Below are 27,941 nucleotides of genomic sequence, written 5' to 3'. Positions count from 1 at the left end.
CTTTTGTCTTGTAATCTTGGCTCTGTACAGTAATGCAAAGCAAGAGTGGGAGGGCAGGCTTGCAAGGCCTGGAAAATCCCTTCCAGCAAGTGCACTGCTAAACTGTTTTTAAATGTAATAACCTGCCAAGTGTGGCAAGGTTTGTGGAGAGGTAATAATGTTTGGGAGACTGGCTGATAGAGGGCATCAAAAAGACAATCTACAAGCTACTGGTCACGCAGTTTTCTCCTTGGGTCTCAGGAGACCTCAGGACCTGAAGGCTTGTACGCCTCAGAGGTTATCTGTTTTTTCCAGCTCTATCAAACCGATCTAGTCAAAGCTGCTCCCCACATTCTTGCCTTGTTTGTGTCTTTAGCCCATCCCAGCAACAGCGATGCTGCTAACGCTAATCTGCTAACCTGTGATAGCTCTGTGTTGCCTTCTGGTGGTCAGTGCTTGGACAATTGCATCAGTTGCTGCTGCTGAAGTGATGGAAAAACAGATTCCTTCGCTCCAGCCACAGTAATGTGGAGCTAAGGTCACATTTCCCAAGGGAAGGCAGAAGGGTTGTGCAAATACTCTCTGGTATAATACTTTGCAGAACAGTCTCAAGTCAGAAGATAAAGTGGGTGTAAACTAAGGGATTACAAACAGATCCAGTTTACTTAACTCAATAGCCACATCCACCCTGGGGAGCTATAGGCGGGTTATAAAAGGGAGGCAGAAGTACAGTTAGAAGAGAATCCACTGTCACCGGGCCCCTTTGCCCGCCTGTCCTGCCGCGTTGGCTGTGACTCTGCTCGCCTCTGCCATCATGGGTGAGAGCAAACACGCTGTGCCATACCACACCCACCCTCGGTGCGGGCCATCGCTCGGCGGCTTTCACCTCGCCGCCTCTGGCGTTCACCACCGTGACACTAATCCTGGTGGAGCTGATGGGCTTTAGTGAAGCATCTGCGGGCTGAGTTCTCAGCCGCCTTGCTCTTTGTCCTGCTCTTCCGCGTTAGCAGATACAGGTGTTGTGACTTGCCAGCTAACACCTTTGGAAAGCTTGCAGGCCCGCACCCTGGGGTGAGCATCCCGGCTTTCAGCACTCACTCGCTCCTGCAGAGAACTTTTGTTGATGCCCAACGCCCATGCAAAGCTTGGGAGTAGCCAGTGCCTAGATAAACCAAGTGCTGGTGAGAAGCCAGGTCTGCTTTCACAAGAGCAGGAAGGCTTTGCACATGCTCCTTCTCTCTGAAAGATAATGGGCCTGTTTGCAGAGTGGGTATATGACGTCCCTTTTCTAACTCCCTGAAACTATCTCCTGCCAGATGCCCTTGGGTCCTTGTGATAACCATGGGACTGAAACCCCACTGCGGGTTTGTTAGCTGAAACGGCAAGTCAGCAGGAGAATGTCTTCCCTGGGATAAAGGGGACAGGAGGAGGGAGGCTGTAGCGAGGAGGGTAGCTTAGAAATTGGGGTTTGCTCAAGCTGCTACTTGATGGAGATCCTTGTTTCCAACACCCTGTGGATTAGGGATCTGCTTTTGGTCTGATGACAGTGGCCACTGACAAATATTAGCTCTGTGTTCATATCTGATCTGGTGCAAGTCCGTGTCTGAGAGGTGAAAGTAATTCACTGAGGGTTTCTTTTGGGTATTGCTTTGAATCCAATTCTTATTACTACGCAGTAAAACAAAGGAGTAAAGCAGAAGGGATTCCCTCCCTCCCAGCCCCTGAAACAGCATGTGAGCTGCAGCGCGTGTCATCGTGCGGCAGCAGCCCCCATCGGCGCCTGGGCTGGGGCTTGCCCAGCCCTTCCTAAGGAGGCTCCCCCTCGGCGTGTCGCCGTCTGGCTCCTCGCCTCCTCCCTGCCGCCGGCAGAGCAGCCTGGAGACTCCGCCGAGCACAGCAGTTTCTCCTGGGTGACACTGCTGGGAGCCGGGAGCCTGACCTTCTCCCTCGAGCATGAGCGGCTGTCTCCGGGCTGCAGCGCATTATGGATGCGGGGGTGCAAACGCACCCGCTCCGCTGATCTCGGCAGCTGCTGCGTGGGTGGCTGCGGCATGCGGGGGGGAGTGGAGCAGATTCCTCCCGTTCCTCCTGGTGGAAAGCAACGCCTCTGGCTCCAAAACCTGCCGGTTACACCACCAGGATGGCACCGATGTTGCTGCAAGCAGAATTCGACCCACCTCCTGCAGCGCTGAGGAGGCAGCGAGAGGCCAGGCCAGACCCCAGGGCAGGCCGGCTCCGGCCGCTCCGCTGGCGCCAGGAGGGATGCGGCAGGCCAGCCCTGTTGCAGCAGGCTGGAAGTAGGCGGAGGAGCTCAAAGCCAGCTGCACAAGGACTCGGAGGCTCGCTTGCTAGGGCTTGTTCATGGCATGCAGTCATCAGAAGGGCTTAGGCTAAGGCCAGATCTTTTCCCAGGTCGGCTCCCATTTCCTCGGAAAAATGCAGTGAAGGGGGGCTTTTTTTTTGCACTTGGTTCTGGATGCTTAAAAACGAAGCAGTGCAGGGGGTAAATGCTCAGAGGGATAGAAAACGTTTGGCCAGACCCCTGAGCCAAGGCACCTTGTGCTGCCGTATATCAAGTCAAAGGCTACCTAAACTTGCATTTAATAGTTCCAGAAAAGTTTCCCCTGCTCTGGGATGGCGTACTTTAATAAACAGGTTGCTTTTACAGTACAAAGTCAAAAGAGATGGGTTCCTTGAGGAGCCTTTGTCCCACAACATGGATCACCCTCCTAAGGGAGGGCACAAAGTAATGGGAGCAGCTGTGCAAAATGTTAATAGAAGAGTCCTTAAATAACTAGAATAAAATACCATCACAAAACAGCCCTCCCTCTTTGGGAAGCAGGGCCAGGAAGAAGGGGGCAGAAGTTCTAAATAGTGAGTTCTTGATTGTTTTACCAGCTGATCTCGGAGGCAACTGGATTTTGATTGACTCTAATCAGCCTCCCCCAATGATGCCTTCCAGCTTTCAATGAGATCGGCGGTTACCCGAACTTGGAAGAGGCCTATTTAAAAGCTGTTCCAGCCAAGATTGTTCCCAACACTACCTGCCACCTGCCCAGAGCAGATGCTATGCACCTCTTCAGAGACCCAGTCTCTGGAGATCTGCCTTGGACTGGGATGACTTTCGGGCTGTCTGTCATGGCCACGTGGTACTGGTGCACCGACCAGGTAAATGTAAACATATTCCCCTGTCCCATGTAACACAGCGTTGCCTGGGATCCAGGCATGCGCTACGGCTCTTGCCCTGGACGTCCACCTGCTTTAATGCCTAGTGGTCCTTCTGGCTGGTGGTCTCTGGGGGTTTCTTTTTGGAGTCAGGGGAAGTGCCTGGGGCTGCTGCAACCTTATTCTTGAGGTGCTTGGATTGGGACAGTTTGGAGAGCGGGATGCCAAAAGGTGTCCTCATTTCCTCTGCTGTCTTCTGGCTGTCTGGGAGTGAGGTGACGGGTTTGCCTGTTGCTCGGGGGTTGCTCGGTGAGAGGTGGCTGGGCTGTGTGTTCTTGCTGGGACTGAAGGCTTTACTTTGCCAGTATGACTGGTTGCCTGCAGTTGCAACGATCTTTTTAGGGTCGGCTCTATCCCCTCTGCGTTTGCTGGCTCCAGGGGTTTTCTCGTGCGTTGGGGAACAGGACACTTCTTTGCCTTGCTCTCTGCCTGCAGGGCTCCTGGATTGGTAGTGGAAGATGTGTGCACGCTGTTTGTTAAAGCGCAGAAAAAGGAGAGAAAAAAAGAGATGACCTACTGTTATTATACAGACACTATACCCCTGTACAGACACTCCTTCAAACTTCTGTGCTACAGACTTGGTCCTCATGGACAAGTCCCTCTGCCACTTGGGTAGAAGGCCCCTGATTCTCCTGAGACTGGTGGCAGCTCAGAAGAGAAGGCCTCAAGCCCTGACTGTTGCTACTCCAGTGATTTCTTGGTCTCTAGAAGAGAAGGTCTTTCCCCCTGATTTAGGGCTTTGATCCGCTCAGGGAGTGGAATAGTTGGGAGAGCTGGCAAAGGTTATTGTGCCTTGAGGCTGCCCAGATGACTTATTGTCTGCTAGAGCCACTGTGGAGCTGCTGCACCTTACAGAGCACCGTTTGAAGGCAAACTGCAGGCAGTGGCAGTGCAGCCCCTCAACAGCTGCTTCTCGAGCAGTCCAGAGGCTGTCTCAAGTCAAGTCACTCCTTCCTGGTGATCCAGAACCACAGACTTGGTAGTATCTCAATACCTCTCTAAGCAGCAGCAGCTTGAACACCTGTGCTGATCATCTAACTGCCCATTTCAGGCCAAAAGAGGATTCAGTCAGACCCAGCCTATGGGATCTAAGTGGCTACCAAGGTTCGATCAAAGGACGTAGGGTTGGGAGAGGAAGGTGGGCCCAGGAAGTAAGCGTGAGCTGCAGCAGTTTAGCACTATGTGGGCTGGTTTTGATTACTGGGGTGAGAGATGTTTGGATTGGGTCTAAGCTCTATTAATCTTAATTCTGGACTGGGTAAAGCCTTACGTATGGCTGTGGTCACCAGATATTTATCTCCCTCTTTGGGTGTGCCTGCCCTGCACTCTGGAGGTGTGATTGCGCTCCATGTAGACATACTTGAGTGTAATTTAATCTAGCAAGCTGAGGTGCTGATAGCAGGACTAGCTGGGGCAGTGGAGGCTGTGGCTGCACACACCCGCCTTGGCTCTGCTGCTGTTGGGACCCTAGGAGTGCGGCCAGCTCTGCACCCGCAGACGGGCTGCCTCTGTGCTGTTGGTATAGTCTGTGCGTTCAGCCAGCTAGTCTGAATATCCCCATGGCGCCTCTCCTCTCTAGTCCTCAAAAGTGGGCTCCTGCAGAACAGATACTGGGCCTTGCTTTGACCAGGAAGGTTGCCTTAGAGCAATTTAGCTTAGGATAATACAGGAGCAAAGGAGGTTACTTGCACTGATTTTACTAGACTGGCTAAAATTAGTGCTAAAGGCTAAGGTGTCTTCTGGAGAGGGAAGATGAAGGGTGATTGATTTAGCTCCTCTCCCTTCTAGATCCTATGTGTCCAATGTGGGGTACACGATGAGTCATGTGGTGGGTGCTGCAGCTCCTGTTGTGCGCCAACTCCCCAGGAGCAGGGTAGAAGCTAAACTGTGCCCCCCCACCCCCCTCCACCCCATCGGGGAGGGGATGCCCTGACACCAGGCTCCAAGTCCCACCTGCCCATCCGTGGCATGAGCAAGTGCTTACTCAGGAGTGACTGAATCCTGATTGGTGCTGAGCGCTTCTCTATAAGCCCTTGGGGAGAGTCTGAGCTGTTTTAACGTTAGCATTTCTATGGATGTTGCTTATTTAAGAGAGACAGTCTCAAAGCCCAAGGCCTGGCTGTATTATGGATGGACAAGACTTGGCCAGACCTTTGAGATGCAGTCATTTAAGCAGCGTAGGTGGTGGAGTTGTCTGTGGTAGGAGGAGATGAGATTTGGTATTCCTTTCCTTTCTGGGCGCTTGTTTGGAGAGGAAACTGGTTCCCAAGACAGACCCAGAGAAGGGGCAAGAGGGGAGATCACGGTGACAGGGAATTGGTTACCCTGGAGGGAGGATATGACCGCCACCTCGCTCCTACCCATGCACAGAGATTCGCTGTGCAGGGAGCTGTGGTTACTCAGTATTGCTCACACGCTGCCCAGCTGAGCAGCTCCCCAGCCACCCTTCTGTCCCAGCTCGCTTGCCCTCAACAAAGACCACAACTGCTGTCCTGCTCTTGCTGACGAGAGGGGGGATCCCCGAGACGCTGGGTCCCTGTGTGACAAGGACTTCTGCTACTGGCAGTCACCACCTCCAGAGAATCTCAGTGCAGCAGCCTGTGGTTGCACTGGGCCTTCATGTCCCAATGGAATAACACAAACCTGCTCCTGGTCTGGAGAGAAACCCACAGGCTGCCAGGGAGCTGTGTCTGGGGCCAGTGCCAAATGGCTCCAATGCTTGGCGATGGATTGGATGCTGTTTGGTAAGGACAAGACTGACATTAAATAGCATGTGTTGGTGGCTGCTCATCCTCCTTCCCTGGCTTTCCCCCAGGTCATTGTCCAGAGGTCCCTCTCTGCAAAGAGCCTGAGCCATGCGAAGGCTGGCTCCATCCTGGCCAGCTACCTGAAAATGTTGCCCTTGTTCATTATCATCATGCCGGGGATGATCAGCAGGGTCCTGTACCCAGGTAAGGCACCTATGCCACAGAAGCGGAGCTGGCAGGGTTTGATATTTTGCATGTCACTAAGCAGAAGTCGCTGAGATGCAGAGGGGCAGACATGGCCAGATTGCACAGGGGATGGGAACAACGTGGTGAGGTTTATCTGGCTCTGCACAGAGGAGAGGGACTTGGCCTGAGTGCGCCTGGGTTTTTCCTTCTTGTGCATCAGCCTGGGCTGCTGACCTCTATTACTGATGTAGCTTGGTGTGAACAGGGTTGTGTGTATTCAGGCAATTAAATGCTCTAGTAATAACTGAGTGTTGTGTTTTCAATGTGATGAAAAACATCTTGTTTGTCCTGAATAAGTCTAAGCTTGCATTTTGGGCTAAATGTTATGGGCCAGCATGTAAGAGCACCAGCTATTCATAAGAAATGTGGACCCCAAATGAAAATGTTTGATGTTGGGAGATACAAAGGCTATCCAAAATGAGAGCAAGAATAGCAATTTCTGCTGTGATCTGCAAATGGGAATCCAGGCTCCAGAAGCTGGTTCAGCTCCAGGAGGCTGACTCTGAGGGATTATTTAATGTGCGAAGCTGCAGAAGCTTCTAGGAAAGGATCTTATTGGGGACCACTTGTGGGTCATCTTTCTAGTACTGTTAGCGTTCTCGTAACTCATGTTAGACTAAAGGTTTCTATAGAATTAATCAAGGATTGCTTTGGCTTATTGTTATTACATGTGAGAGAAATTACTCTCTGCACATTTCTATCAGCTGAGAGCTTGCTTTCCTAACTCTGACGGCACGTCAATTATCTGCCTTTCATAAAAAGTCTAGAACAAGTTATTGCAAGAACACAAACATACCTGGCCACTTTGAACAACGTGGCACCTGAGGAGCTGGGTCACAGGCTCCTTGAGAGCAGCACATCAAAGCGCTTGGCGCGCCTCGCTCTGCACGGCTCCGCAGGGCGCGAGGAGATTTTTTTGATGAGCAAGTAATAACGCACTGGCTCTGAGCTCCATGTCACTGGCTGAGGAGGTAGAGGGTGAGGGGACCCTGGACTAATAAATTTAATTCCTTGTAAACACAGATTAGATGGGTGACAGCTGCTCGGCTAGGGTAACCCCAGGTGGCTTTGCTGATGTCAGCTTCTGCCTGCTGCTGCTGCTTTGGCCCTGGGTGTTTGAATGTCCCAAAAGAAGCAGGTGGGGAGCTTTCAGAAACTGAAATGCAGAATCCTCTGGAGTGGTGCAAGGATCTCCTGGGCACAGAAGTGGGGGATTGTCCCTCTCTCACCCGTGTCTGGATGGAGCGATACCTCCACCCCAAACTGAGCTGAAGGCAGCCGGCTGGCCTGCTCCCGCAGCTGCGCGGGGTGAATTGGTCTGGCATTGCTCAGGGCTGCCCGGAAAGCTGCTGACTGCGTTGTTCTCTGGTAGATGCTGCCATCCCTGTTTCTCTGCTGTGTTGCTCTACGTAATTATGTGTCCGAGTGTTTTACTTTGATGCTAATCACCTTTATAAGGAGTTAGAAAACAAGCTTGCACAAGGACACGCCTGCACACACAGTCTATCCCCCACTTGGGCATGATGCCATTGCCCTAATGCTTGCTGCCGATGGGCTGTCGGCTGGAGCCTGGTGAGTGGCTTAGGGCTCAACCCTCCCCTGCTTCCCACTGGCCGTGGATTAAACTCTCTGATTCCAGAAGACCTTCCTTTTAACAACCATTCCCTTTGCACTCCCAGACTCCTGAAGAGCTGTGATGTGGCCACAACCTTTCTGGCCGAGAGCACCTCTTGGGTGGCTCCTGCAATTATTGCATGTGAGGCGTTGAAAGAGTATGGTATTCTCCTGTGTGGAGCATCTGAGCACAGCATGTGGGACAAGAGACCAAAGCTAGCAATGACACTGTAAGCCCGGCTTCTGCTGAGCTGGCCCTGTTACCCCCTGGGTTGCAGGGGTGTTGTGCAGCAGAAGCAGCAGCATGCCACCGGCTTGCAGGGTGCAGAAACACAGCAAAGGAGGTTACAACAAACAAGCCTACCTGTGCTGCACTGCCAGGATAGGAGCTGTTGCCATCCAGGATAGTGCGGGGCAGCACACACCTAATCTCCATGGCGTTGCTCCTCCTCTTCACCATGTCCTCTGCCCTCATGTGCTTCAGTGAGGGTAGGTTCCCCAGGGGACTGAAGAAGGTGCCCCTGCTGATGTGAGGATCGCTCAGTTTCCTCTGTATTGGCAGGATCTCCCCGTTGTGGCTGACATCGGAGTTAGTTCTCCGGAGTGGCCCGTAGCGATCCCTCACCTCGAAATATTCGTCTGAGATGGAGGAGGCGTTGGAGCGGCGGTGGCTGTGATCAGCAGAGCTGCTGGAATAGCTTTCCTGGTCGCTGAGAGTTACAAACTCCTCTTCCTCCTCCTCCTCTTCACCCAGCCCGTTCTGCGTACAGAGAGGCCCTCTGTCCTTCTGCGGTCCTGCTGCGGGCTGGTCTGGCTGGTGGTGGCTGGTCTCTGTTGAAGCTCTGCTGGGGTTCTCATTTGGCTCCTCTTTTACATTTGCTTGCTCAGCTGGCTGTGGCCGTGGCTGCTGCGTGCCACCCTCCAGGCCAGCGTTACTGTTGCAGGGAGGGCTGGCTTTGGTCATGAGGCCTCCTACCGGGATGGTTCTTGGCTTTGGAAGTGGGGGCTTGATTTCCTCATGTGTCTTGTCAGGCTGCTTTAAATGGTGGCTCGAAGGCAAAGCTGCAAAAGTTCCTGCTTTCTTCGTTTTCCAGCTGGTGCTCTCGATGGGGCTGGCAACAGGCACCGCAGGAACTTCTGCGGGGGTCTGAGAGGTCTGTCTTTGGCATGGGAACACTGAAGATGGCTCTTGTTCTGAGCTTTTCTTGACTTCCAGCTCTCTGTTCTTCAGCATCTGCCTGTGCTGAGCACTGGCTTGGGAGACATCGCAGACTTTGATGCGGTTCATCTGAGAGAGCTTCACGTTCTTTATCTTGGGGTCGATAATGTTGATGTAGCCCAAGACTTCACTCCCAGGCTCTGGGTCAGGCTCAACCCAGGTGGGCAGGTAGTCGAACATGTTGGCTTTCTCCAAATTCAGGAGGCCGGGGTGGACAAGTAGAGAGACATCTGCCATGTCGCTGTGCTTGTCTCCTGCCTGGCCCTCAGGAAGGGCCTTGCCCTTGTTGTCTGTCTTCTGGTTTTTGTCCTGATTCTCCAAAGAAGTCTTGCTGATCTGGTCTGCGCTCTTGGCCTTCACCAGGGCGTATTTAGGGTTAATCAGCTTCTTTACCACGGCGTTAGCAGGGGTCACAGGCACAACAGAGGGCAGTGTTACAGGTTCAGGTTCTGGCTCCTCGCCCATGGGGATAGACTTGAGACTCACCCCCTTGGACATGAGGTACAGTTCTTGGAATTGCTTGTCAAATGCTTCCACTACTTGGCCCGAAAGGACCGTGATGACATTCCTGTCCGTCCTTGCCGCAGACCAGGTGAAGCTGCAATAGAAAAACATTGGAAGCTGTCTTGAATGCTTGCTGGTAGATACACCCCTCTCCAACCCTGGCTTTCCCCGCGGAATTTAACGGTGCTGGGAAGGGCAGGATTTTACTATAAAAAGCAATAATATGGAGATTTGAAAGAAGAGCTCTCATCCCAAAGTGGAATGAAAAGTTGGAATCTTGAGGACATTTGAGCTTGAAATAAAAATGAAAGGTATCTGCTGTGGGTCCGTTAGCTTTTCATTTCAGTGTTGGCCGCTTTCGTTAAGTAACCAACTGAGAAAGGAAAAGTTGTTGGTAAACATTCTTTACAAACCCTGTAAAGAGATTGGTAACAGTTGTGTTATTGTTGTGGCCAGAGAGTGGGAAAATGGTTTCACTTTCGCCTGTATGGAACTTGTCTTTTAGAGATGGAAAAAGTAATTGAGAACTTGCTTTCTACCAAAGCAAGTTCTCCTTTGGACAAATCTGAAAACATTTTGGGCAGGCAGTGCTCACGTGGAAAACCTGAGGTCAACGTTAGAGCTATCTGTGGTTTGGTTTTGTCCTTCCTGTGCTTAGCTCTGTGTGTTGTGAGCACGTGCACTCGCAGAAGCGCTTTGTGCGTCTCATTCTGGCCTCCTCCTCAGAGAGGTATCGTAGTCCTGCCAGTGAGGTGGTCCTGAGCCCTTTGGGTCTCGTGCCAAATCGTAATTTGGCCTTACAAAACTGTCCCCTAGGTTAGGGAGAGGGAAGTAAGTCTGGGATGGGGTCCTGAGGCCAGGTTCAGTGGGGACAGGTCCATGTCAGTGCCCATATTGGGCAGGCTCTTTTCATTCATTTTGACTGTGCGCTTTCACAGGGTCAAAACCCTTCTCCCAACACTCCCATATGTTTCCCTGTGGCCGAGCAAGGTTTCCCCTCCAGTGGGCCCAGTCTGTTGGCCCATGACTTCCCTGGGGCGAGCAAGATGATTACCTGTAGGATCCGCACATGGCCCGGTCTCCATCCACGAACATGAACTTCTGGGCCAAGGCCCCTTTGAACTTTGTGGCCGAACGAGTATAAAATTCGGTTCCCCCGGTGCTTCGAACTCTGAGGTTCTGCAAAGCAAAGTGAAGGCAGTGAGTGGGAGAGGCCTTGGGACCGGGGAGGGGAGCTGGTGGCCAGATGCTGGTAGACCCTTAGCTGGCCTTGGCTGTGTCCTCCCCACTGCTCCTTCCCACTGCTGGGCTTCTCCAAACAGAAATCCAGCTGAAGGCCCTTCGTGGCATTGCACTGAAGGGTGTTACCACATTTTTGCTCTGCTTTGGCTCCTGGCCTAAATAAAATACTCGAAGTGCCACTTTCCAAAATAGTGTTCGGCTGCCTGCATTGATGCTCTGGTGGGTAATTTCACAACCTCTCCAAAGTGGGAATTGCTCCTCACCGCCTGCTCAGTGGAGGCCTCAGAGATGGGATGATAAAATAACTTGCCCAAGGCCACATAGCAACTTGGGGACTTGGCTTCAAGAATTTCCTGCTTCCCCATGTGCTGAGCAGTGTTTTCTTCTTCTTGAACTCAGTGTTGCCCACATCTGTGGATAGTCAGCCTGTGATAATAACACTAAACACTTTCCATCTCTAAAGGTCTATGCAAATACTACCATGAGAGGTGATTTCTCACCTTCTCTCCATTGGCAGATCTACAAGTGCTTTCTGGGGAAGGTGCTGACCCCAGGACAGCACATGGAAACCTGCTGATGGTGGGCTTGCTTTTCTTAGCCTGGCTTTCCACTTTGGTCTGCTTTGCTCCTAAATGTGAGCGTGTTTCTCCACTGCTGGATGGGGGAAGAAAAAAAAAATTGCGGTGCAACATCTTTTCAGCCTCGGGAGATGAAACTTGGGGACATAGGCCAAAAGGGCACGTACCGTGCTTCAGTGCGTCCCTAGACAGGCAGCCTGGGAGCAGGATTTCCACCAGCCGGGGAGCCCAGCTGCTCTGCAGGCCAGAGCTGTTGTCCCTGTTGCTGGCAGCCTGTGACCCACCGGGGCCATACCCAGAGGGAGGCATGTTCCCGTGGCCCAAACCTGGTCCTCCAGGCAGGCAAAGGGGCGCCTCCAGCTTGGCAAAAATAGCTGTGCAGTTCTCAGCCTCGCTCGTACCTCTGTGTTTTTCCTCCAAAATGCAGGGCACAAACATGCTTTTGCACCTGTGCAAATTATATTATTTCACAGTAAACGAGCGAACGTTCTCCCGTGAGTAGGGATTTCCTACGAAAGCACCTTTGTTCCTCCTATTTCTACTGACTTATTGGTGAATATTAGTGCCACTGCTGAAGGCTGTATCTGGTCACTAGGTCACGCCACTCATTTCTTTCTTTGTCCCTTCCTCATATGCTTCCCTGGGGTCTCTTCTCTTCCTCTCCTCTGTGGGCTGTGACCGAGCGCACCTTTACACACGTGTGTGATCCCACAGGGGCTGTTGGCTCAGGGAGCTCGCTGGACTGCGGCTCCCCGACTCCATGCGCTTGGTAGAAGGGACAGGGAACGAAAGGTGGTGTTCGTGTGATGCAAAAGAGAGGGCTTTCCTGACCAGGTTTCCAGGGAAGCTTTGCACACGGACTGGAGAAGTCAGGTTTGGGGCGTTTGGCAGATCGGTGCCATGTGCAGAGCATGCACTTCATTTTCCAACTTTGTCCTTTCCGTCTGCTGTGCCGCTGGGGTGAGACCAGCGCTGAGCGAGACCCGGGCGTTTGGCTCCTGGAGCAAGCGCTGGGAAGGTGTTGATGACCGAAAGCTGCTCGTCTTCATACAGCTCTGGGGCGAGGGCAAGCAGCTAACGCTTGTGTGCGGGTGGAAAGGGGTAGGGAGGGTCTGTGTATGTTAGAGCGCAACCTGGGACATCCTGGTTTGGGTGGTGAGGTGGATTCCCGTCCCTACGCTGCGTTTCCCGCTAGAGCTGTCCATGGGGCTGCTGTGAAAGCAGCTCGAGGGCGGCTCTCCCCGCCAGGCGCCCGGAGCCGGCCAGGGCAGCACGCGGGCCCGCTGCTGTCTAAACCAAGCTGTCGACAGCGCCGCACCCAGGAAAATAAACCAGGCTCGGACCTCTGCCCGTCACAAGGCTCTGCGTCCCCTGCTCGCAAGGCACCTCCTCGCAGCGCGTTCGTCTGCCTCCCCAGCCTGAGCCGAACCTTTGCACAAGCGCACAAAGCGGCAGATGATTTTCTCAGGCAACGCCCAGTGGAACGAAGCGCCCCAGAAGCGAGGTGCCTCTTGCCTGCCCCTTCCTCCTTGCTTCCGGCACATCACCTCTGTTAAGTAAGATCTGTTTGTTTAATCTCCCCGAAGCAGAGCGGAGAGCCCGCGTGCACCCAGATCGATGGCTGCTTGCAGAGCTCGAGAGCGACTCTGCAGAACCGAGTGAATCACTCTCCAAACACTCACCCTTGCTTAATGAATCACCTGTGTTGCCCAAGCTGGCGTGTTAATTGCAAAGCACATAAGACCTGCCTGTTAGACACCAAGATAACGATAGACGTTTCGTTAGCATCTCCTGGCTTACGAAGCAGCTCTCAGACGCTGCCCTAGTTTCTTCATAGTCTCCTGCCCGGCTGAATACCAGTCCGGCAATTGCCTGCAACAAGCAATATGCGGGAAATCACAACTTTGAGACGTTTGCCGAGCTGTGCGGATGCTCTCCTGCTTTTCCAGTCCTGCCACCAGGCTCCTTGTGCATTAAAACACTGATGTGCGTCAGCTGTGGCTTTTCTGGTCTTGAAGTAGAAGCAGTTTGGAGAATACCAGACTCTCGGGGGAGTTTGGATGCGCACAGAAGCTCGGCTATATCTGTTTCAATTGCTGTGAGCAGCGGTTAAAGAGAGCCTGGAGGCTCTGCGGTTAGGTGAAGATGGGAACCTCAGGTAGCTCACGTCTCGGGCAGGCGGGAGCCGTGCACCTCCGTGACCGCGCTGCAGCAGCGCTCCCCTCTCTGGATACTCATCCCTGCGAGCCCGTGCTGTGTCACGGCCCGGCGACGTCCAGCTCTCGTGTTAGCATTGCACTTACGTGGCTCGTACGTGTTCCTGCTCAGTCTGATGTTTGCCTCAGCGTAAGCAAATTTGGTGAGCTTGTCCAGACACAGACCTCCCCGTGAGCCATTTGGCAGCCAGCGCCGCACGGCTGGATGACATCAGGGGAAGAAACATTATCTTTGCCAAGCAACAGGAGAGGTAGAGGGACTTGGAGCCAGCGGGTAAAGTACAGCCAGGAGGGAGAGGTGTCCGCAGGCTTAAAAGTGAAACTGCTGGATTCCTCCGGCTGTTTGCACCCCAAGCCTGCGATAAAAGCGTTACGCCCAGCTGACAGCCCGGGACGCTCTCTGTCTTGCTCCTGGAACAAGGATGGGCCGGGAGCGTGCCGTGCCAGCTGTGCCTCCCTGCGCCGGCTGTTGCTCCTCGGAAGGCATTAATTCCCTTCTCCTGCTCTTCTGCCCCTTCGTCTCCCTCCGCCTTCCCACGGGCGCAGTGCTGGGTTATTTTCTTAGAGGCGAAGCTCTGCCGGGGGCCTTGCTGCAAGTGCTGCAGAGCCCCCGACCTGGCGCGCTCATGGAGCTGGGCCAGGAGAGAAGCTGCCAAGCTCTTCCCATCCCTCGGGATCTCCTGGCGTGTCCCGGAGGGGCCAGAGGGAGCCGGCGGTGCCCTGCGCGTTGCAGGGAAGGACGGCCTGTGCGTACAGGAGAGCTGACTCTGCTCCCGGCGCTTTGGGCGCACGCCTCTGCCGTTTCCCCCCGCTTTGCGTGTGGGACAGCCGGGGAGGTGACAGCAGTGGGAAGGGGACAGTGGATTTGTCAGCGCAGAGAGAAGCGAGGAGGCATGCGAGGAGGCTCTCCGGAGGGGAGGCAGCACGGCTCTCTGCCTGGAGTCGGAGGAGCAAAGCCGAAGCGCTGGCTCTGCTGGGCAGGGGGGTTTCTGTCTCCCAGCTCTGCAGGGACCCTTTCGATCATGCGGTGCCGGCGACCGTCTCGGGGGACTGCCCTTCTCGGAGGTTCGGGTCAGGAGGTGGAAGGCAGCGGAGGGTGGCTGCTGCCCTGGGGAGGGGAGGCTCAGGGGTGCCTCTCTGATGCAGAGCAGGAGCTTGGACCTGACTCGTTTCCTCCAGCGCGGTGGCGGCTGGGCGGCCCCGTCCTGGAGCCCAGGCCCTGGGCGCTTGGCGCTGCGCAGCTCTGAGTAAACAAGCGGCATGACTGGTTGCTTAGCCTCTTGGCCGGGCACCACCATCTGCCTCTCTTTCTGGCGCTGAGAAACTTTCCCGGTGAAAGGCTCTTAGAGGTCTGTAAAAGGTTTCAGCGTCCGCACGGTTTTGGACTGAAAGAATCCTCGGGCCGCTGCGTCCTGTACGAAGTATCGCTCTCGTCTCTTTGTGCCACTTATCTAGCAGAGACGTGGTTTGCGCAGGGGCTGCTGCTGCGCGTGCGCGAGGAACGAGCTCAGCCCGCCCGTGGGCCTGTGTCGCTGGTGGTATCGCACCGGCCTTGGCGCACCTCGGCTCCGGCGTTTCTGGGGCTGTTTTCTCTTTCCTGCTTCAAAACAGGATTCACGCATGACAGCACGGTCACGTGCTGCCGTGGGTGCCCCGGGCGCGGGTAAGCACGCAGCAGCCTGTGCCGGCAGATCCGTGCCGCTGCGGCCCGGCCGGCGAGGGCAGCGCCGAGGGACGCGCGCGGCACGGGTGCCTCCCTGCGCCGCTCCCGTCGCCGCACCGGGGTGGAGGTCCCCCAAAGGGGAAAGTCTCCTTGTTTAATTCCAGCCTCCGACTTGCGGGAAGGCCTGAACGCGAGGGAACCGGCTGCCGCTCCTGCTCCCGGTGCGGGATCAGGCGAGGGCAGGGACTCACTCCGGCAAAGTGTCCTGCCTCTCACGCCTTCCCTCTCCCGAACTATCCGCCAGGAGGAGCCGAGGGGGAAGGTTTGTCCCTCGGTGCCCATGCGCTTTGCAGTGTCCTGCCCAAGCCTGAAGCCGTGGCCCCTCCGCGGCCACCCTGCGGTGCTACCAGCTCCGTCAGCGCCCTGTGCTCCGAGGAGCAGCTCCAGCCTCCCCGGCGTCCTCCTAGACGTGAGCATCACCTTCAGCTTTGTCTACGGGGAGAATGGTGTGCCCTGAACTCATCTCGCGCTGCCCTGGAGTATGGCACAGCTCCAGAAGAGCTCCTGGCCTTTCCACCCGTAGCTCTTGCAGGGTTTTTCGAAGGAGGTGGGAATGATTCTCTCCTTGTCTTTCCACAAAGGAGGCCTGAGGAGGGGCAGTGATCTGCCCAGTCCAGATTTCTTGAGCCCCCTCACGGGGCCCGATGGCAGAGAAGAGCCAGTAGCCATTCCTGGGAGAGCCAGGCTGCTCCTAGCCGCTGGCTGCGGCTCTGGCCGCACAAGGCCTGTCCTCAGCGGCAGAGCCAAAGGCTCCCCTTGACACAACAGCCTTCAGCTACCTCCGTTGGGGCATCTTCCCTCCTCTTTGATTCCTTGCTTAGGTCTCTGATTGCTGCCCCATCTCTCTGGGCTATCCATTCCCTTTGGGAGAGGCTTGTGCCTGGCCCCCTCCAGCCTCACATGAAGCAAGCAATTAGCACTTTAATGAACATACATCTCACAGAGCAAGCCGCCACCAACCCCCCTGAGCCCAGGAGGCCGGTTTGGTCCTGGCTGCTGGTTTGCTGGGGTTTCTGTGGTTTTGCAGCAGCACGTGGAGCTCTGTCAGAGCTCCCCGGTGCTAAATGCTCGGCAAAGACTGGGAGAAGCAATCCTTCCCACCGGCACTTGGAGCCAGAGGAGGTGACACAAAGCCCAGACTGGAGAGGTGCTGGCCTTGGCCGGTCAGGAGCTGGAGTGGGACTCGGCTCTGCTGACCGCTAGGTCAGGTCCTCTCAGCACAACGTCTCCCTGGTCTGCAGGGGACCTCTGCAGAGCCCCGCTGGTGAAGGGCAGATGCACTTCAGCCGCCACTCTCTGCAGGCTGGTCCATCAGCCCAAACCTGCTCCGCTCCGCTCCACTCAGCCGGTGTGCCGGATGGGGCCTCATGCTGATGCAGCCACCAGCCTGGGCAGGAAGCTTGTGGGCAGCAGGACTTGAGCTGCCACAGTGAAGCTCAGTGGAGAGCACCCACACGTGGCCTAAATATTTTGTGTTTGGTCACTCTGGACCCTTTTGCCCTTGGCTGTCTTCTGTGAGGCCATACTGACCTCAGAGAGCTAACCTGGATGTATGACTGATTTGCAGAGAGAGCTGGAGGGCCTAAAGTTTGGGGGCTGTGATCCCTATAAGATAGGAAGGGATTAGGCCTGATAGCTCTGCTTGTCCTCCTGTGTTAGAGGAAGGTACCTGACCCCACACCTTTCATGTCAGCCTTACCTTCAAGTGTCCCGTGTGCATCTGGGCTCGCTCACACATCTGAAGGAAGTACTTCACATTGGTCTCATCCACAATGATGTAGACTCCCACTTTCCTCTTGAAGCCCGCGTCCAGGAGGTCCTTGAAGATGTCTACGTCAGTGAACATGTCCATGACCACTGCGATGACCTGCAGAGAGGAGAAGAGGTGAGTTCAGATAGCGTATCACCCTTGTCTTGTGCATAACTGAAGCAAAGCACTCTCTTCCTAGGAAGCTGGAGCTAGGTCTTGGTTTCTTTAGCTCCGACGCTGTGAGTTTCTTCCTCCCGACCTCATCAGCATGTCCTAAAATGCTGAGGGTGAGACCGGCACCTCACAGAGGTGAGGCCGGTCTGCAGTGCTTGGTCTCTATGTGCATTTCTGCCTCAAATGACAAAAGCTGCAGGTTCCTTTGATCTCACAGTAAAAATCTATCACCTTGACCCGAAGGCCAATGCATGCTTAGCTGTGAAAACACCCTGAGATGAGTCACTCTGCCACATCCATAGCACCCTGCTGTCCTTGTGTCCAGGGCTGGCCTGGAAGGTCCCGTCTCCTGTGAACATATGAGCCTCTGCAGGGACACGCAGGTCCCGGTGTGAAGCCCAGCTTCCTGGAGAGCAGAGGTGCCGAACCAGGGCCACCTGCTAGAAAGTGTTTGCGTTTTAGGCTAATGAACCTTCCTGCAATTCATAACTTTGTATGCCTGAATATGCTTTTGAAAAGCTGATTTTTCTGAGGCAAATCTAATGTTCTTGCCTTTACCAAGCACCGTAAATTTCGGAGTCCTGTTTCTAGCTGAGAAGCTTTGCCTCCCTTTATTATACATAATGCCCATAATTCCTGTAATGGGGAACCTCGGAAGAAAAAACGTTCCTTTCTGCTCCAACACCTGTGTCAGGCTGCGAGCATGTTGTGTGGCCAGATCCCCCATCGTCAGGCATCCTTGCTCTCCCTGGCAAGATCTCTTGCACACTTGTGTTCAGAGAATCAGTATAAATGAGAGTTAAAAGCAGCTGTAAGCTTGGTAGAAAGTCTCAGGGCACCCCTGGGGCACATTCAGGAGCTGAAATGACTTTTAATACCTTTTAAAAAACCGGCTTGTCTGCAAGTTGAAAATAGCTAGCAGGTTCCCAGTGATTGCAACCAGCCGTTTGCTTAAATCTATGCTGTTGATTTTAGGGAGCGTTGCTGTTAGGAGCTGCGTGGTTTGATTCACGTTGAACTATACTGCTAGAGAAGTGCTTTGTGGACCAGATGGCATTTCTCGCATCGGGGAGGCAGTGCTGGGCTGCCGACGTCTCTCCGGCTCTGTCGCGCCGTGCTGCCCAGCTCTTCTGCCGCTCGGAGCTCCCCAGGCTGCTTCGGATGCTGCTTCTGCCATGCAAACGCCCCTCTGAGCACCTCCTCCTCCTCACCCAGGGCTTGCAAAGCCGAGCAGAGCTGCAGTGAGAGGAAAGCACTGGGGCTGTGGGGCCCCAGCAGGGACAGGGAGACCCCCGTGCTCTGCTTCCAGCTTTGCTAGGCAAACGGCACCGTCATCATCATCGTCTCAAGGCGTTAGGACGTAGGGGGTCTGCTGCCGCGGTGGGGTTGGGGCGAGCCTGCTGCTTGATACAAGAGCATATCTGCGCGACACGCAGCCGCGCTGGGGTTTCACCGGGAAAGGCTGCCTAAGCACCACTGTTCACTCTGCACCCGCAGATTTTGCCTTCCTGGAGATGGCCTCGCCGATGAGCGCATGAAAATGAGCTGTAAAACCCTGCGGCAGGCAGGGAGCGGGGCTCTGGCGCAGACCCCTCCTGCGAGCTGTGTGTGCTGCCCGAGGGGGAGCGGCTGGAGGCCTCTGCCTGTAGCCCGACAGAGCATCTCCGTGCAATCCCGGGGTAGGAGCAGGGCAGCGGCAGCTCCGCACAGACCCGCAGCCGTGCCTGCCTTCCCTGCATTCGGCGCGGGGCTGTTGCAGCCTCGCAGGTCTCCGAGCTGCAGAGCGGTTTGTCATCAGTCTGCCGGGGGCACTTCGATGCCGTGGCCAGGGCCTGGAAACTCTTTGGTGCCCCCAAATCTGCGGCGATTCCAGAAAGGTGCTGCTGTGGCTGGGGCGAGAAGAGCCTTTGCTTTGCATCCGTGGGTTTCTCAGCCCTTAGCCCCTCTTTAGTCCTCCCTGCGTGGGATGATAGAGGGAGACCTCTCAGGCGCTCCTCCCACAGGAGCGATGGGATCAGATGCCTGGCGCTCTCACACGCAGGCTCCTCTGGTCCAGGGATCTCAAAGCACCGAGCCGCCTTTTAATTAGTTTTGTGCCATAGGAGCCCTGGGAGGGAGGTGGCGAGCTGTAATTATTAAGAGCGCTGCGCGTTATGACACTGTCGGCTGCTCGCTTCCTTTCCAAAGGCAAAGGGGCGAGGAGTCAGACCACGCGGAGAGTCTGTGCTGCTCCTCCCTGCCTGCGCCGCCGCCGAGGCTGCCTCGAACCCGCTCACCCCGGCCAGCTCATCTCACCTCTTTCTGGAGCTGCCAGGTGCCCGGGTGTTGCGAGAGGTGTCAGTGAGCCGGGCGAGAGTCGGGTATTTGATGCTGCTCGGGGATGCTTGAATCCTCTTCTGGCAGGAGCTCTGCCCGTGCCGGGGAGGAGAGCGAGGCCGCTGCTGGCTGGGGCGAGCGGCTCCCGGCGCCGAGGATGAAGCCCAGCGAGCTGTTACGGCTTGGCCAGGCTTCGCCCCGTGGTACACTGAGACGTTGCAGATGCTCCGAGTCGGGGTGAGAGACTCCTTGTTGGAAAGTCAGGCTGAGCAAAGCCAGGCAGGACAAGCAGCCCCCGGGCTCTGGTTTGGTTGCTGGTTCCTCACCCAGGTGTGCAGGGCCTGTTTCGCTGCAGCTCTGTCTCTACACGCCAGTCTTTAACCCCCCCGGCCTTGGAGGTGTTTTGCTTTCAGTGCTAATGAGTGGAGGGTGGAACCGGGTCCTGTTGCTTCCTAGGAGAGAACCCAAGCTTGGTTCAGCCCCCGGCTCTGCACCCCACCAGCTAAGGCAGATTCGTGGCTGGAGGTTGTGTGCGCTTCTTTTCTTGAAAAGCAGGTTTAAAAAAGGGGCATCTTCTAGGTAGTTTTTAACTGGATTTGCATTCATCATCACCTGAAAACTTTTCAACAGTTTTTACAACGGAAGGACAAATTCTTACACCCTAATGAACCTGACTGTGCACTTTGCATGTCCTCACTTTCCTGACGGGGAAACTGAGGCAGAAAAACAGATGCCCTTATTGCATCAGGCTCGTACTGGTCTGTGGGCCAGCAAAGCCTGCAATCGTCTCACTGAAGATGTGAAGTGAAACAGGTTCAAAGCAGCTCTTAGAACTCAGGGCTTGGTTCCCTCTTTCATTTACAGCAGGTAATTCAGGAGAAACTTTACCATCTGCTGTAAATCTCGGGTTAAGGACATCTGCACCGGGACCCAGAACGTTGTGTCTCCCTGGCTCAGACTATTGGAGCAGGTCAGGTTGGTGGCAGGCGTTTTGTTCCTGCCTCTGACACTGATGTGATCGGTGGCTGTGGCCACGTCACTTAATCTGCGTACCTCATTTTCTGCAGACGGAAACTGAGGATTTATAAAATGTGGATGATAATAGTCGTCAACTGCATAGCTGGACATTAATTGCAAGGCTTTCAATGAAAGGAACGCTCTGCAGGCAAAGCAACGATACTGCATGGAAGTTTCTAATAGGACTTTGAAGAAAAAGCATCAATGTGAAATGATCTCCCAATTCTGTTCGACACGTATCCAGAGGGAATTCTTTCCCTCCTGTTAGGCAGGGCTTTGCTTCCCTCCCTGCTGTGTCTGGCCTGCGGGATGGGCAGTGTTTGTCACTGGGATCTGCAAGGAGCGTGCCAGCATGCTGCCCTGGCACGAAACGGGCTGTGAGCCCGAGGACATCCCCAGCAGCGCTCCTGACCCTATGAGACAGTCCAGAGCCCACAAGGATGAACTCTGCTCCTGGGTTGTCCCTCCCTGAGCCCTGGCTGAAATGAGTTGAGTCAATGCCAAAACTCAGGTGCAGGATTTAATCTGCAAAGAATGGAGGCCTGTGTGTTTTGGAGAAATGCAATCCTCTGTGCTATTTACTTCCCGTCCCAGGGAATGGGAGTGTCTGGAACAAAGTCCTGGCATCCCTGCTCTCAAAAGCGATCTTGGCAGACCTTTTCCCCTGTCACCTCTAGCAGAGCAGAGCTTGATGCCCCGTGCACTCGCTCTGTGTTTGGGGAAAATGATGACATGAGATCTGAGGCAGCCGGAGTCAGACCTCTTCCCGAGGCACCTTGCCACGGCGTTATCGCAGGAATCCTAGCCATCCCTCACTGTGGATCTTTGCCATTTGGCCGAAGAGTGCCACTGCAGAGAAGACGGGCCCCTGATCTACAGCCTGATGATCCCAGCTCCCTAGCGGGTGACAACTCTCTTCCCAGAGTCCCAGGAGCTGCTGAGATCTGTTGAACATGGTGGATGTACGCAGCACTGAGGAGCAGCAGTGTGTGCAGAGCAGGTCACAGCGCAGGGATGCGAGAGATGCTGAGACCCTGATGAGTGGCGAGTGTTACATCCTCTCGGATGCTGAGCAAATGATGGTGGGATCCTTCTGAACTGTTCTGATGAGTGCATGAACTGCAGGATCATGTTTTATAGAGGAAATTGCAGCTCTTTATTAAGTCACTGACTCATCAGATAATAGCTTTTGGGTCACACCACGTGGGCATTTAATAAATTGGGCAGGCACCAACACACAATTAGAGAAGTGTGTTGGGAAGAGGGAGAGGTGGGACAAGTAACGTTAATAATTGCTCTCTCCTGTTGACCCTTTCATCCAGGAAGGGCCAAAAGTTTTGTAAACAGTAATTAATAGGGCCTCACAACCTTTGCTGGAAGTTGCTAAGGTTAATTATATTGCCACGATCCCAACCTGGAACCTCAAATGCAGACTGGGAAAGAAGAGGTCAGACTCATTAGTATCTCCTCTGGCTTTTAACCAAGGACATAATTTTCAGTCTGTTCTGGTTTCTGGTCAGATAGAGCCAAAACCAAAGTCATGTGAAGGAGGGGAGGCAGAAGACCCTTCCTCCCTACCAATCCTATGGGCTTTGCAGCCTGCTGGGATCTGAATTGCAGGAGAGGAGGCTGGGGATCTACAGTGCTCCCAGCCCAAGCCCTGGGGAAGTCTCCAGCCTGAAGCCTGCCTGGACATCTCATCTCTGACCACCTCTGTGCTACGGGTGGAGAAATGAGGATCCACCAGGTCCTGGGGAGAGCAGGAACGTGGCTGCAAGGATCCTGCATTTCTTGTCTCACATTTTGTTCCAGAAAGATTAAGGGATCATTTGCATCCCTTGCTCCAGCTTGCCTGGATTTGCCCCTTCACCAAGTAAGTTGGAGGCTCTTAACTTAGCAGCATTTAGCCTTGTACCTGCAAGCACATTCGTACATTGTCACCGTTAAAGGGGTCTTAAATCTTGACTGTTGGCTTCCTCAGGCAAACCATTTCCCCTCTGAGCTGCTGTGAGGACCTACCCAGCATCAGCAGCTGGGCTTACATGCGCTCTGAACTTTCCTCAGACAGGCACTCTGTCAGGCGGACTTTGCTTTTCTCTCTGTGACATAGCAACCTTCGTGTTGTGATTTGGTGTTTGGCGTCTGAGAGCATTTCAGAGCAAATATCTTCAACAACGGCTGGGAACAAGGGTCAATGTGCAGGATACAATACTGAAACCAAGAGAGCTATTGCTCTTCCAAACCTGTGCTCCATCACAACCGGATGAAGAGCTCTGCTGTTTCCCAGCGTGACGGGACAAGTTGGCCACAGGAGACAGCTGAGCTGGGGCTGGGCATCAGGGTAAACTTGAGATGATATGGCTGAAATGTCTAGTAGCACTTTTTTCCTTTTTCATCACTGAATGATCCACGTGATAAAAACGTACATGAGTATTAGGAAAAGCACTGCTAGGATGCAGAAATGGTGGTCTGGGCAGGTGGGAGCATAGCCTGCCCTTCCAGTGCACAGGAACTGCTGAAGGGCTTCTTCTCACCAAATCTGGGCACAGGAGCTGAAGATCTGACCAGGTATCTCCGGAGGATTGGCCCAAGGGGCATGGCAGGAAGGATGGGACACAAGATCAACCTACTGTAGCACGACATCTGATGGAGGGTCAGCTGGCCTGTCCCTCTCTGTGCTCTCTTGGCTTCCTCAGCCCAACTGTTTCACCTCCAAGCTGCCACAAGGACCTCAAGCCTCAGCTTAAATCTCAGAGTGCAGCGGAGCATGTTCTACCTCAGAGTCCCTGTAACCAGGGGTGCCTACACCAACAGTTACCTTCGCTCAGCTGTATGTGATTGCAGGTTCTGCTGTAGTAACCAGAGTCCTTGTATGTGGAGTGGAGGGCCTGGTAGAGCCCCATTTGTCAAACCCTTAATAACTTCTGCTGCTCCCAGACTTCCCCTCCCGCCCCAAGACTGCAGGCTTGAAGCACACGCCCAGCATCCAGGCTGGATGTGTCACTCCTCTACGTTTTCTAGGGCAACGTAAAGACTTGCTCAAGTCACTGACGACGTGTGGCAGAGCGTCACCCATATTTCTTGGCTTTCCAGGCTCCTCTTTAACAATCATATTTCCTGCCCTCAGTGCCTCTTCAGGTAGGCTCTGTCTGATGCCAATTCACTCCAAGGCAACTAAATGTTATAGAGCTGATGAAGGATTTCTCCCCCCTCCCTGATGCCACGTGACGAGGATAGCAACATTGGCCACAGTCGCATCCAGGAGGATTGGAGACGATCCAAGCGGAGGTGGGGATGGTGGAGGCACCCAGGCCAGCAGCTGCCTGACTCAGCCACCTGGCCCCACTGAGCAGGAAGAGGACAGTAGAAAGGATGAGTCAGGAGATGCCATTTGTGTGGGGGAAGGTGGGAAGCAATGAGTAGGCAAAGCCAGACAGGAGCTGCAAACTTTGTCAGAGGCAGCTGGAAAGACCCAGAGATGAGGCATTCTTAGTAATGGGAAAGTTCTTCCCATTCTGCATCCCATGAGCTCGGTCCTTTGCAATAATTCAGCCCTCTGTTTCCCTACAGTGTGAAAGCAGCCCACTGCAAAGCCTTTTGGCATGGAAAACATCATGGGTAAAGATTACCTCATTGTTTGCAAGAGAGAGGGGAAGTGGTGGCCAGTGCCTGAAGATGGCCCCTGCCTCGGAGCAGGCCTACACACGCCTGGCAGCCAGCTCAGCTCACCTCCTGCATCCCTGAGAGCAGAGCCTGGCCATCCCTGCTAGCCCATGTACCCAGCTGGTTCAGACATGTTCAGAGATCAGGTTTCCTGCCTCAACATGGACCCTTTGAGAACCCTCCCTGCTCATTCAGATGCATGGCCCTCTGGCTACCAGATCTTGGAGGGACTGCGATTCTAATCTGGCTCTGGATGAAGGCTTCTCATCTTTCCCACCAGGATCCGAAGGCCCTCTGTGAGCTCCAGCACTTGCCCTGCCGACCAGGAGGGGCACGTGGTGACGGTCCAGTGGCCTCGGGAGCTAGGCAGCTTGGACCCGTGTCTGCCATGCTGTGGCTGTGTCCCAGCCTGGGAGAGGAGACCGCCGAGCTGAGCTGCCCAACCTGCCCATCTGCTCTTCCTGCTTCCCTGCAACCCCAATGGAGGGAGGGGAGAGGCAGTTCTCTCTCATTTCACTGCTGGACCATCTCCTGGGATGGGATGCTCCCTCCCCCAAGGCTGAATTTCTCTAGGGACCGAACAGACAGAGCTTGCTGGTCATCAACCAACACCGTGAAACCAGCAGAAACCAACCCCTCATCCAATTCTCACCTGGCACTGGGTCACTGGGAATGGCCTTTGCCCACCACAGCTGGCCTTCTATGTATGTGGTCCTCTCCTATCTTGTCCCCTCCTTCCCCCATCCTCATGCCATGACATCATCGCTGACATGATCGCTGAGCCTCCCCAGATCTCTGCTCCTTGGTTTGCTGCCGCAGCGAGGACAAGTCTCCAAATCACAACCCAAAGAGGGTTGACAGCCGTTAGCTGTGGTTTTCCCTCAGTATCTCCCCAGGCTTATGCTGCACATTGGCTTATCTTTTCTCTCTCAAAGCCAGCATGAAGCTGACTTGGAGCAATATGGCAATCTCAGAGCAAACTTGACCCTCATATAAGTCAGCGCAAGACCTGTGGCTTTCACTGCTTTGCCCTAGGGCTGAACTTGGCTCCTCCACTTACCGCGTGTTGCCACGCGCAGTTACACCGTGCTCTGGAAATAATGTTTGGCGGGTAGCTGGGACCTTGGACTTGGAGCTGTGAAGCAGCTCAAACGATTTTTCTCCCATTCTTTTCCTCAGAACTACATAGGGACCCTGGGACTAGCTCAGCTACGGTAGCAGTCATGGAAAGGTCACACTGTTCCCAGGGCGTGTTAGACCAGGCTAACAGCATCTTCAGCAAAAACTGATCCCAGATTATTGATTACTCTGAATTAGCAATGAAACCGGAATGATTTACCCTGATGCCTTTGCTTGGGCAGAGGTTCCCAGAGGACAAGTATTGCCTGGCTGAGCAAGACTTTAGGATGCAACATCGACGGAACAACCCAGACCGACTCCTGCCCCAGTACCCGAGGAGCGCCTCACCTTCTGAGCCTGGCAGATCATCTTCCTCACCACCTCCTTGATGTGAGCCTGCCCTTCGATGGGCGGCTGCATGTACACCGTGGCGCGGGTGACCCCACGGTAGGCGATGGTCTCGGGCCAGCTGAGGTCCAGCTGGGGGATGGACCGATCAGATCTTTGTGGCCAGTACTCCAGGGATGGGGCCACATCCTGCTCATCCCCTTGGCTGTTGTGGTCGCCTTCACTGTCCCCTGTGCTGCTGCCATGGCGTGGGATGTATTCAGAGCCTGGGTCGTATGTCTCGAGCGTATCCAGGATCTTCTTTAGCTCCAGCTCAGAGAGGAAGTCTCTGATATTCTCTTTCTTCAGGACTTCGTAAAAGGCGTCTGGCCCCTGGGAGGCCAGTGCCTCCAAGGCAAGGCGTTGCTCCTCGCTATAGAAGAATTCAGGCTTGGACTCACTAGACCTCCAGTTAACGTGGCTGTCGTCCAGACACTGCACCTGGGAGAAAGCCATGCTGACTGCAGACACTGATACGCGCTCCGAAGGGAGCTTTGTATGCCGAGTAAGCACCAGCTGCTGACAATAAATAAGAAATTAATTATTTCCCAGTCTTTAAATATATGATTGTTTTGTTTCTCCCTCCCCGAGTTCAGTGCACAGCTGTAGAAACGTGCCTCTCCGTTCTCCCACTCGCTTGGCAGAGCGGTCCTGGGACTCCGGACCTTTTCTCCTCCAGCAGGAGGAGTCGGCTCCTCGTTCGCTCCTAAGTGTCTGAGCAGCGATCAGGGCCTCCGTGCGAGGCAAACCCCAGGGAAAGCCGTTGCTCCCTGCACCTGGGTCGGTACCACGGGGGGGGAAATGAGCCCTCTCACACCTAGGCATGCATGGACTCTTTAGGGGTGATCCAGCCTGGTAAGTCTTCTACCGTCAGGTCCACACTGGTCTCATCCTCCTCTCTGTCAGCAGAGAAACAGTATAGAATAAAATAAAATAAAACACTATGGAAAACGAAAAATAACTGCTTTAAAAAAGGCCCAGGAAAGCAGGATTTCTCAGCCCAAATGTTGTCTCCGGGTATCGATCCTGGAGAACTGGGTCAGCCGGTTGGCTTCTCCGCAGCAAACTTCTCCGCCAGCCTCTTTGGCATCTCCCTGGCCGGCCACGCGATTTTTTTCGGGCTCCTGCCCGTGCGCAGTGCCGAGACGGACAGGTAACAGCAAGAAGTGAAAAGAGGAAAAGCAAAAGAGTGAATCATCGCTCCGCCCTGCCCCACCTGCCGTCACATGCTGCCTTCGCACATTCCCGGCCTCCGCTAGGCCATTAACTCTTTCGGGCGATGCAGCGCTGCGGGAGGCCGGCTCACCGGCCGCGCTCCTGCGGCCCGCGCCGGGGCCTGCCGGCCCTTCTCCCGCGCCGGCTGCGATGCCCGTTGAGCCTGGCTGTGCGTACGCTGTCATACGGCTGCCTGAAAGTCCTCCGAAAAGCCTCCCGGTGCGGGAGGTTGGCTGGGAAGCGGGGAGGGGTTTGCATGGGTTTTATTTAAAAAAAAAAAAAAAAAAAAAGCAGCTCTCTGGACATCTCTCCCTCTCTCTTTGTGCGCGTGGGGGTAAGTCAATATTTTCCAGGAGGGTTTATCTCTGGGTCTTGTTGTTAACCCCTTCTGTGCTGAGAATAACCGATCCCCGGGCTCATGTTTGAGCTCGGAGCCGAGGTGGGTCCCAGCGAGCAGCTCCCGGGTGCCCCGGCTGTCGTAGCCGCTTCTCCGCTTTGGCGGGAGGTTTGGAGGAGGGACACGGTCTTGCACGTTGCTAACACTTGCTCTGACACGCTCTGTTCATAACTGAGAGATGGACAAAAAAACCAGCCTGGATCTGTCAGTCAGTGATCACAAACTGGAAACGTGGAGCTTTTTGCTTGAAAGCTCAGTTTGAGATGAAGAATTTCAAGAATCGGGGTCAGATTCTTGCAACAATGCAAAAAAAATGCCACGGGCTGTGTCTGGCTCCGTGCGCTGCAGTGGAACTAAGCTGGGTTTGCAGCCGTGCAAATAAAAGCCCCGCTTGAGTCAGCCTCCTAAGGCGAAGCGGCATGTTTACCGGGGCGCCCGCAGCTTCAAAGCCGCTCGCTCCTGCAGCCGTGTTTACATTTCATCATCCGGGATGGCCTGGCCTGGCCTGGCCCGGCTGGGGCTCGCCGGCGCGCGCCGCGGCTCGCTCCCAACGCTTCGGCGTGCTCGCCTCGGCGCGGCGCAAAGCCTAGAACAGATTTGGAAGGAAACG

At 54.5% G+C, this 27,941-nt stretch overlaps 2 protein-coding genes across 2 annotated transcripts in view; one reads left to right on the top strand and one right to left on the bottom strand.

Moving 5' to 3' along the window:
* The window catches only part of SLC5A10 (solute carrier family 5 member 10), a 48,900-nt gene that overhangs the window by 13,427 nt on the left and 7,532 nt on the right, over positions 1-27,941 (top strand). Inside the window, exons 8-9 of the mRNA XM_068908228.1 lie at positions 2,942-3,147; positions 6,020-6,155. Of these exons, the coding sequence (XP_068764329.1) occupies positions 2,942-3,147; positions 6,020-6,155 (342 nt within the window). The remainder of the gene's footprint in view (positions 1-2,941; positions 3,148-6,019; positions 6,156-27,941) is intronic.
* FAM83G (family with sequence similarity 83 member G) lies at positions 1,626-27,685 on the bottom strand. Its single transcript, XM_068908227.1, has 5 exons — positions 25,681-27,685; positions 16,993-17,160; positions 10,589-10,713; positions 8,176-9,628; positions 1,626-3,673 (listed from the first exon to the last, which is right to left on the bottom strand). The coding sequence occupies exons 1-5, from the start codon at positions 26,173-26,175 to the stop codon at positions 3,248-3,250; spliced, it is 2,667 nt and encodes an 888-aa protein (XP_068764328.1). The 5' UTR covers positions 26,176-27,685; the 3' UTR covers positions 1,626-3,247.

This window comes from Struthio camelus, chromosome 15, assembly GCF_040807025.1.
Source record: "Struthio camelus isolate bStrCam1 chromosome 15, bStrCam1.hap1, whole genome shotgun sequence".
Classification (NCBI taxonomy): Eukaryota; Metazoa; Chordata; class Aves; order Struthioniformes; family Struthionidae; genus Struthio; species Struthio camelus.
Note: the sequence above shows the minus strand (reverse complement) of the source record. Positions and strands in the feature narration are given on the sequence as shown.